General features: G+C 42.4%; 1 protein-coding gene across 7 annotated transcripts; it reads left to right on the forward strand.

Moving 5' to 3' along the window:
• Positions 1-8,559, forward strand: LOC127162347 (uncharacterized). 7 transcript variants are annotated; one of them, XM_051105142.1, is made up of 4 exons: positions 1,248-1,706; positions 4,354-4,854; positions 4,957-5,047; positions 8,262-8,559. In XM_051105142.1, the coding sequence occupies exons 2-3, from the start codon at positions 4,385-4,387 to the stop codon at positions 5,042-5,044; spliced, it is 558 nt and encodes a 185-aa protein (XP_050961099.1). In that variant the 5' UTR covers positions 1,248-1,706; positions 4,354-4,384; the 3' UTR covers positions 5,045-5,047; positions 8,262-8,559. The 7 variants fall into 7 exon arrangements, with proteins under 7 accessions (XP_050961100.1, XP_050961102.1, XP_050961099.1 ...); XM_051105143.1 differs by lacking the exon at positions 8,262-8,559 and adding an exon at positions 1-68 and having other exon boundaries at positions 1,582-1,706; positions 4,354-6,205; XM_051105145.1 differs by lacking the exons at positions 1,248-1,706; positions 8,262-8,559 and adding exons at positions 1-68; positions 4,161-4,285 and having other exon boundaries at positions 4,354-6,205.
• The last annotated feature ends 2,388 nt before the right edge of the window (positions 8,560-10,947 follow it).

The raw sequence follows: 10,947 nt of genomic DNA on the forward strand, positions 1-10,947 counted from the left end.
TCAAAGTCAAGAACCCTCAAAGTGGATGTCAGCCAGACTTGTCATCCTCATGTTTCTGCTTTTCTCAGGTAACTTTCTAATCACTACTTATTTTTGTATTCTGTGTGTGATTCTCTTGAACAGTGTCTTTCGTGGTCTAAAGTATAGGATTACCTAGAACATCTGATGTGGTGGTTTTTACAAAAGCCCCACCTTGCAAAAATAAATTAATAAATACAGTTCAGTCAGGACTACTCAGTTCCAGATATTTTCTAGTTTTTGTTTCTGATTTTTGTTCCTGCTTTTCTGGTTCTGTTTTTTACAGATGTGCAAATTAAGCTTTATGAAGCACTGAGGCTTTCCCTTGAATCTTCTGGGAAAAGATTTTAGGTTTAGTGTTGAAGATTTCCATCTGGCAGCCACCACACATTCCATAGATAGTTTCATGTTACATGCACAAATAAAAGACTAGCTTTTGTGTGTGCACTTGTACAGCTATCTTTGTGAGGGTCGGTTTGAGTTTTAGACCATTGGCGCATTGGCTGGACTTTAAGACCCATTTACAGTAAAGGGTCAAGACTTGATTTTAGGGATCAGGTTATAATTTGGCAAAGGTCCGGTTTAGGGTAAGGGTTTGGGTGAGGCACTTAGCTCTGATGGGTAGGTTTAGGGTAAGGAGCTAGAGATTCCATGTGTCAGTGTATAGTATGTCCTCACAAAGACAGCTATACAGAGTTGAGTGTGTGTTGAATTTCTCTCTATGATAAAGAGATACAGGGGGCAAGTTTGAACACAGCTAAGCTCTAAAGCAATGATGGGCAACTTTGCTTTTGTAGTTTGTCTCCATCGTTAATCAAACATACCTGCCTGTCATTTTCAAGCAATTCTGAAGGCACAGGTTAAACATTTCAGTTGTGTTTGATTAGAGGTGGAGCTAAACTGCAGGACTGTGGCCCCTTCAGGACCAGAGCTGCCCATTCCTGGTCAACTATGGTCCTGGAACAAACACAGAAAACATGAACAAATGAGAATAAGGAGAGGGCAGAATCCTGTAGTGCTGGAGTGCCAATCTTCTGCAGAGTTTAGCTTCAACCCTGAAATAAACCCTCACCTGCCTGTAGTCCTAGTAATTCTGAAGACCTTGATTAGCTTGTTCTGGTGTATTTGATTAGGGTTGGAGCTAAACTCTGCTGGATAACCGATCCCTCGCCTATCCCTTTCTTTTAGTATGGTGTGCTGTCGCCTTTTCTACGTAAAAATCATGTTTTTGTTGCGGTCGCACGTATAGAGTTTGAGCTCCGTTAAGTAGATTTCTTATTGTCTGTTTTTCAATTTAAAATCAAATTTATACACCATCATTTTCGTTTCTTATAACGTGTGAATATACCCCCTGTTGTATTTTACAACTAAAACATCCGGATTACTTTGTTATAACTAGTTTTGTTTGATTTCCCGAGTTGTTAGCTTATAGCCCGTTAGCAGCACCAGCGTGGTTGCCGCTAATCCTGCTTGCATTGTTTACACACTATTTACACACATTACCATTGTTTACTCACTGTTACTTGCTTTAAATGGCGAATTTGTGTCCACCTTTGAGTGCAGGTGAGGACACGTTCGAGCTGCACTCGTTGCAGCTCGAGCTGGAGGCCGTGGAGAAGCAGATTCAGGAGCTGTTGGTGCGGCAGACGGAGCTGAGAGAGCGGAGGGCCGCTCTGGAGTCCTCCCGGGTGAGTAACGTTATACAGCGCGATACTAACACTCTGACCACCTCTACTCCGTGTGTTTCTCTGCACAGGTCCCGTGCACCCTGGACGCGATCTTCCCAGATGTCCTTCACTCCGGCGCCGGGACACCACGGACCCTGGGTGCAGCAGCAGCGGAAGACGCGAGCCAGGCCCCGGCCGAGGACCTCGCCCCCTCCGCCGCCTCCGGTCTTCGAGATCTCCACCCGGAACCGCTTCGCTCCCCTTCGCGAGACGGAACGCGACGCTGTGATCGTCGGAGACTCCATTGTCCGGGGCATTCTGGTGCAATATGGCTGCCGTTGCATCATCCAGGTGGATGCTTCAAAGGGTTGAAGGGTGTAGGGGACCAAACAACTGTTTCTTGAAGTGTCCTTCTGCGTCATCATCCCGTGCCCATACGGAGACTCATGCAAAGAATCTGCTCAAAGGATCATGGGGGTTTGAAGTGTCCATCCGTTGTACCAGTTGAAATCCTTTTATTCCGAAGGGCCCTTTGAAGTGGCTAGTTTTGAGCACTTTGGTTTGGCTATAATTTCAATGGTCTAGCAAGAAAATAATTTTTTCACAGAAATTTTGGTAATTTTCTATCTTGTCCCCAAGTGCTTTTATGATGATTTTTATTGGATTAAGAAACTTGAGGAGCATTTCAATCTGTTATATTACCTTTTCTTAACAGGTACAAACATACTCAGCAATTATCAGTTCTTTCTGGATAACAGTCTGGGTTTGTCTGATTATCTTGATCTTTTGTTTGACAGTGGTGATGGTTGTCATATCATCGTTAATATATGAGACGTCAGTTAAGAATCAAAACTGATTTTTTGTGTGCACAGTATGATCCTCATGATTTACCAGAACTAAACATAACAAATAACTCAAAGTCAAGAACCCTCAAAGTGGATGTCAGCCAGACTTGTCATCCTCATGTTTCTGCTTTTCTCAGGTAACTTTCTAATCACTACTTATTTTTGTATTCTGTGTGTGATTCTCTTGAACAGTGTCTTTCGTGGTCTAAAGTATAGGATTACCTAGAACATCTGATGTGGTGGTTTTTACAAAAGCCCCACCTTGCAAAAATAAATTAATAAATACAGTTCAGTCAGGACTACTCAGTTCCAGATATTTTCTAGTTTTTGTTTCTGATTTTTGTTCCTGCTTTTCTGGTTCTGTTTTTTACAGATGTGCAAATTAAGCTTTATGAAGCACTGAGGCTTTCCCTTGAATCTTCTGGGAAAAGATTTTAGGTTTAGTGTTGAAGATTTCCATCTGGCAGCCACCACACATTCCATAGATAGTTTCATGTTACATGCACAAATAAAAGACTAGCTTTTTGTGTGTGCACTTGTACAGCTATCTTTGTGAGGGTCGGTTTGAGTTTTAGACCATTGGCGCATTGGCTGGACTTTAAGACCCATTTACAGTAAAGGGTCAAGACTTGATTTTAGGGATCAGGTTATAATTTGGCAAAGGTCCGGTTTAGGGTAAGGGTTTGGGTGAGGCACTTAGCTCTGATGGGTAGGTTTAGGGTAAGGAGCTAGAGATTCCATGTGTCAGTGTATAGTATGTCCTCACAAAGACAGCTATACAGAGTTGAGTGTGTGTTGAATTTCTCTCTATGATAAAGAGATACAGGGGGCAAGTTTGAACACAGCTAAGCTCTAAAGCAATGATGGGCAACTTTGCTTTTGTAGTTTGTCTCCATCGTTAATCAAACATACCTGCCTGTCATTTTCAAGCAATTCTGAAGGCACAGGTTAAACATTTCAGTTGTGTTTGATTAGAGGTGGAGCTAAACTGCAGGACTGTGGCCCCTTCAGGACCAGAGCTGCCCATTCCTGGTCAACTATGGTCCTGGAACAAACACAGAAAACATGAACAAATGAGAATAAGGAGAGGGCAGAATCCTGTAGTGCTGGAGTGCCAATCTTCTGCAGAGCTTCAACCCTGAAATAAACCCTCACCTGCCTGTAGTCCTAGTAATTCTGAAGACCTTGATTAGCTTGTTCTGGTGTATTTGATTGTTGGAGCTAAACTCTGCTGGATAACCGATCCTCGCCTATCCCTTTCTTTTAGTATGGTGTGCTGTCGCCTTTTCTACGTAAAAATCATGTTTGAAATAGAGTTTGAGCTCCGTTAAGTAGATTTCTTATTGTCTGTTTTTCAATTTAAAATCAAATTTATTACCATCATCATTTTCGTTTCTTATAACGTGTGAATATACCCCCTGTTGTATTTTACAACTAAAACATCCGGATTACTTTGTTATAACTAGTTTTGTTTGATTTCCCGAGTTGTTAGCTTATAGCCCGTTAGCAGCACCAGCGTGGTTGCCGCTAATCCTGCTTGCATTGTTTACACACTATTTACACACATTACCATTGTTTACTCACTGTTACTTGCTTTAAATGGCGAATTTGTGTCCACCTTTGAGTGCAGGTGAGGACACGTTCGAGCTGCACTCGTTGCAGCTCGAGCTGGAGGCCGTGGAGAAGCAGATTCAGGAGCTGTTGGTGCGGCAGACGGAGCTGAGAGAGCGGAGGGCCGCTCTGGAGTCCTCCCGGGTGAGTAACGTTATACAGCGCGATACTAACACTCTGACCACCTCTACTCCGTGTGTTTCTCTGCACAGGTCCCGTGCACCCTGGACGCGATCTTCCCAGATGTCCTTCACTCCGGCGCCGGGACACCACGGACCCTGGGTGCAGCAGCAGCGGAAGACGCGAGCCAGGCCCCGGCCGAGGACCTCGCCCCCTCCGCCGCCTCCGGTCTTCGAGATCTCCACCCGGAACCGCTTCGCTCCCCTTCGCGAGACGGAACGCGACGCTGTGATCGTCGGAGACTCCATTGTCCGGTACGTACGTGCTACTTTAGCTAAAGGTAAAGTCCACACCCACTGTTTTCCTGGTGCTCGCGTTCTCGATGTTTCTGCGCAGATACCCGCAATCCTGAAGGACGGCGAGAGCGTCGGCGCGATCGTTCTGCACGCGGGGGTGAACGACACCAGGCTGCGGCAGACGGAGGTTCTGAAGAGGGACTTCAGCAGCCTGATCGAGACGGTTCGCAGCACGTCGCCCGCGACGAGGATCATCGTGTCAGGACCGCTTCCCACGTATCGACGTGGGCACGAAAAGTTCAGTAGACTTCTTGCTCTAAATGAATGGTTACTGACATGGTGTAAAGAACAGAAACTGCTCTTTGTTAATAATTGGAATCTTTTCTGGGAACGTCCTAGGCTTTTCCGTGCGGATGGCCTGCACCCCAGCAGAGTCGGAGCGGAGCTGCTGTCGGACAACATCTCCAGGACGCTACGCTCCATTTGACTAGTAAGTACATCCTCAAATGATTGCTACGACGGCTTTTGTTCTGAACGCTTAAATGAGAGTACTTGCACTGTCCAATCTATAAAGACTGTGTCTGTTCCTCGAATAGTGAGATCAAAACATAAATTTAATGCAGGATCTAGAAAAATCTGATCGTAATTAAACCAGAAAAAAGCAAAATACACGAACAGAAACCATTTTTAAAGCTTGGGCTGCTAAACATTAGATCACTTGCACCGAAAGCAGTTATTGTGAATGAAATGATCACAGATAATAGTTTTGATGTACTCTGCTTAACCGAAACCTGGCTAAAACCTAATGATTATATTGGTCTAAATGGATCCACTCCACCAAACTACTATTATAAACATGAGCCCCGTCAGAGTGGTCGTGGTGGTGGTGTTGCAACAATATATAGTGATATTCTCAGTGTTACTCAGAAAACAGGATACAGGTTTAATTCATTTGAAATACTTTTGCTTAATGTTACTCTGCCAGATATGCAAAAGAAATCTCTCCTATCTCTTGTTTTAGCTACTGTGTATAGACCGCCAGGGCCATATACAGATTTCCTAAAAGAATTTGCAGAATTCCTTTCAGAACTATTGGTTAATTTTGATAAAGTGCTAATTGTCGGAGATTTTAACATTCACGTTGATAATACAAATGATGCGTTAGGACTTGCGTTTACTGACCTAATAAACTCTTTTGGAGTCAAGCAAAATGTCACCGGGCCCACTCATCGTTTTAATCATACGCTAGATTTAATTATATCGCATGGAATTGATCTTACTGATATAGATATCGTACCTCAAAGTGATGATGTTTCTGACCATTTCCTTGTATCGTGCATGCTGCGTATCACTGATATTAACTATATGGCTCCACGTTATCGTCTTGGCAGAACTATTGTTCCAGCCACCAAAGATAGATTTACAAATAACCTGCCTGATTTATCTCAACTGCTCTGTGTACCCCTTAATACACAGGATCTAGACAAAATGACTAGCAATATGGGCACCATCTTCTCCGATACGTTAGAAGCTGTTGCCCCCATCAAATTGAAAAAAGTTAGAGAAAAACGTATTGCGCCATGGTACAACAGTAATACCCATTCCCTCAAGAAAGAAACTCGCAATCTTGAGCGCAAATGGAGAAAAACTAACTTGGAAGTTTTTAGAATTGCATGGAAAAACTGTATGTCCAGATACAGACAGGCTTTAAAAGCTGCTAGGGCTGAGCATATCCGCAAACTCATAGAAAATAACCAAAACAATCCAAGGTTTTTATTTAGCACAGTGGCTAGATTAACAAATAACCAGACGCCACCTGATCTAAATATTCCTTTACAGCTTAATAGCAATGACTTTATGAATTTCTTCACTGATAAAATAGATAACATCAGAAATACAATAACCAGTGTAGATTATACTGCATCTAATATGTCAACTTCTTTCGTCGCACCCAAAGAAAAACTACAGTACTTTACCGCTATAGGACAGGAAGAGTTAAATAAACTCATCACTGTGTCTAAACCAACAACATGCCTATTAGATCCCGTACCCACTAAATTACTGAAAGAATTGTTACCTGTGGCAGAAGAACCGCTTCTCAATATTATCAACTCATCGTTATCTTTAGGTCATGTCCCTAAACCATTCAAGCTGGCGGTTATTAAGCCTCTTATTAAGAAACCACAACTAGACCCTAGTGAACTGGCAAATTATAGACCCATTTCTAATCTTCCATTTATGTCTAAAATTTTAGAGAAAGTTATATCTGCTCAACTGTGCTCATTCTTGCAAAAAAATGATATTTATGAAGAATTTCAGTCAGGTTTCAGGCCCCATCACAGCACAGAAACTGCACTTGTTAAAATCACTAATGACTTGCTTCTTGCATCAGACCAAGGCTGCATCTCATTGCTAGTTTTACTTGATCTTAGTGCTGCGTTCGACACTATAGATCATGACATACTAATAGATCGACTACAAAATTATGCAGGTATCCAAGGGCAGGCTTTAAGATGGTTTAGATCCTACCTGTCTGATCGCTACCACTTTGTTTATTTAAATGGGGAGTCATCTCAGTTATCACCAGTAAAGTATGGAGTGCCACAAGGATCTGTTCTAGGTCCTCTACTATTTTCAATATACTTGCTGCCCCTTGGTAATATTATTAGAAAACACGGGATTAGTTTCCATTGTTATGCTGATGATACTCAACTATATATCTCAACAAGACCAGATGAAACTTCTGAATTATCGAAGTTAACAGAGTGTGTTAAAAATGTAAAAGATTGGATGACCAACAATTTTCTGCTATTAAATTCAGATAAGACAGAAATATTACTTATTGGACCTAAAAACAATACACAGAATCTTTTGACTTACAATTTACAACTAGACGGATGTACTGTTACTTCCACTACAGTCAAAAGCCTGGGTGTTATATTAGACAGCAACTTGTCTTTTGAAAATCATATTTCTCATGTTACAAAAACAGCATTCTTCCATCTTAGAAACATTGCCAAGCTGCGAAACATGTTACCTGTTTCTGATGCAGAAAAGCTAGTTCACGCATTCATGACCTCTAGACTGGACTATTGTAATGCACTACTAGGTGGTTGTCCTGCATCTTCAATAAACAAGCTACAGATAGTCCAAAATGCAGCTGCTAGAGTCCTTACCAGGTCAAGAAAGTATGATCATATTACCCCAATCTTAAAGTCTCTGCACTGGCTACCTATTAGGTTCCGCATCAGCTACAAAATAGCACTACTTACCTATAAGGCACTTAACGGTTTAGCTCCTGCGTACCTAACTAGTATTCTACCACGCTACAATCCATCACGCTCCCTAAGGTCGCAAAAAAACTCTGGACTGTTGGTAGTACCTAGGATAGCAAAGTCCACTAAAGGAGGTAGAGCTTTTTCACATTTGGCACCCAAACTCTGGAACAGCCTTCCTGATAACGTTCGGGGTTCAGACACACTGTCTCTGTTTAAATCTAGATTAAAGACGCATCTTTTTAGCCAAGCATTCAAATAATGCATCTCAAACTTTTCCTGCAGCTATATCTGATCAAATGTTCATTATTAATCTTTTAGCTCTGGTTTAACAAACCTTCCTTTTCTTAGTTTGAACAGCAGCTACGCTAATTATGTTCCTATTTGTTCTCTGTTTTTGCCATGGGATTGACATCCCATGGTAACTAGGAATTCACAAGCTCCAGTGTGGATCCAGAACACTTAAGAAGAGATGATGCCAACCCCACAGAGGACTTCAGATGATGCCAACCCTGAAAACATACAGCACTACCGAATTCTGCTACTAATTTATAGTGTTCTTTGTCTGTTTGATTACGTCATTAATTGATCTTTACCACACATCTCTGCCATATGTGCATCAAGCTACTACTACATATATTGTAAAAATGTCAATTTGGTGTAAAGCTGCTTTGCAACGATATGTATCGTGAAAAGCGCTATACAAATAAATTTGAATTGAATTGAATTTGAATTAATGTAAATGTCATAAAGTCTCGTGCTTGATACTAAAGAATGAGTTGAAAGTGTACCGAGCCGTGAAGGAGACACTGTTTCTTAAGCGCTTTCTTTAAACACAATTAGAAATGGAGTGAAACACGGACAAATGTGTTTCACTCAATTAAAACTCAAGAAAGAGCAGAAGAGCTAGGTGGGTCTAAAAAGGACAGGATACAACCAGCTGCCTGGGGAATTGGACCACATAGGGTGAGACTGACTGGGAACCCCAATTAAGCAAGAGTTGTAGAGTGGTGACTCCAGTAGGGAAAGGGATGGGTTGGTAGCAGCTGCTGGGAAGGCAGGCTGGAGGGACCCCAGGAAAACAGCGTCAGACTCAATCACCTTGGGTTACAATGACCAGGCCTTCTGACAGAATTAGCTTGTCAGAAAAGAGCTGGTGGGTGGCCTTCTTGTCCATGACCTTCTCAGCTAAAATGAACTTATCTCTTTCTTCTGTATTGTGTAACTTGGTCTGACTGATTTCACTTACACTGCATGTGGCTAAACTTAGCCCAGACATGCTGACAGACAGTTCTTGTTTAAAGAGATCATGAACTTCCTTTTTTTGTTATACTGTTTTCTAAAATCCACTTATAATGTTAACATAATGTTGACATTAAAAAACATAATAATTTGGAAGTAATAAGCTATTTTCTGTCCTGTTTTTAACCCCCTTCATCAGAACACTGTTTAGATTCAAGACTCAGAAGTAAATGCCCACTGCTATAATTGGCTTTAGGTTAAAAAGTATAAATACTCAGTACACGTCCAACTATCTGTAACAGACAAAGCCCTAGTGACACATGATAAAAACACAGTCATTACTGTATGACCCAATATAGAGCCAGATTTACTAAACAGGGCAAATTAGTGTGCAATTCAATAAAAGCACAGAAGGGAGGAGAAAATTCCATGTGTGATTTACTAACAACGCACACATTAAAGAACACACAGTTTTGCATAGGGCCCCCAGAAGTCTAGGAATGGCACTGGAGGGAAGACAATTTTAAGACTGTTCATTTTACTTGACACTGTACAGAGTCAGAGTTATACTCAGAGTCCTCTTTATTGTTTGATTGCTTATAGTAAACCTGTGTTTGCCTCTCTCGTTAGTTACATACTATGGGCCCTATCATACGCTTGGCGCAATGCAGCGCCAGGCACAACGCAAGTCTTTGTTCTTGCAAATTCCACTGTGTAAATAGCGCAACTGGCTCTTAAAGGGAATAGGAGATGAGACTCTGATTGGTTCAATGCACTTTATGCTCAAAACACACCCATCACTTATTAAAAGAATAAGGACAACGCTTTAAGACAATGCGCCAACTGTTTTTCCCGTCCTTAAAATAGCACAATTGAATTCGGACACGCCCTAAGTGCACCTATGCCGTGCACTTTAGACCATGCGCTTAGAACGTTAAAATAGGGCCCTATATGCGTAAATCAGTGGGTGGGGCTAAAGAGGCAGTGATGTAAAAGTAGGCATGAGGCAGTCTTTTGTCACACTATGATGTCATAATGTGATGTGGCAGGAGGAGCAAACAACAGACACAGTAGGTGTGGTGTCAGGCCTTGTAGAGGCTTTTATTAAACATAAAATAAACACACAATTGCCAAAAGGGGGGAGGGGCGGTGTTCAGGAAGGAAGGGTACAGGTAAGGGGTGGAGTCCTGCTGCCGCATGTGCTCCTCTCTTGGGTCCTGGGCACAATGGCCGGCGGCTTCTTCCAGCGGCTTCGTCCTTCTCGGCACACAGCGCTTTAAAAGGATTAAACAGCCCGGCGTCCTGGTCCGTCAGCCATATAACGGGTGTGGTCCTCGTCCAGACCACGGGTCCAGCAGCTCGTGTCTTCGGCGGCACGGGATCCCTCTACATCAGCGTGCATGCATGGGGAAGTGACCGGTCTCTCAAGGAGAGGCGCCATAGCATTTAAGCTGTGTTGATGAGGCTCCATTTTGTTCGGGTGCGCCTCATCACATGCTGCCAGACACGGCTGTTTCAGCGCCCCTCCTCTCTCACACACCCACTTCTTGTTCACCAGGAGCCTGGTGAAAGGCTGTGATTAAGGGACGGGGTGATGATGATAACTGGGGGGAGGCAGCTGACTCGTCACAGTCACAAATCACAAAACAACTTAGCAGCTTGACTTCAATATAAGCTTTAAGGAGAAAGTTTTGAGTTCTGAAACTTACAAGATTCTTTTATAGTACAATGATCTCTTATATGTCAATAAAACAAAAAAATTATTTCTCAATACATGACCCCTTTACACGTGTATATTGCAGTAATGAAACTTCCCAAATGTAGCATTTTCAAGAAGTGAAACTTTTGGTAGCCCTCAGATGTGATAACACAG

Source organism: Labeo rohita, unplaced genomic scaffold (genome assembly GCF_022985175.1).
Source record: "Labeo rohita strain BAU-BD-2019 unplaced genomic scaffold, IGBB_LRoh.1.0 scaffold_90, whole genome shotgun sequence".
Lineage (NCBI taxonomy): Eukaryota > Metazoa > Chordata > Actinopteri > Cypriniformes > Cyprinidae > Labeo > Labeo rohita.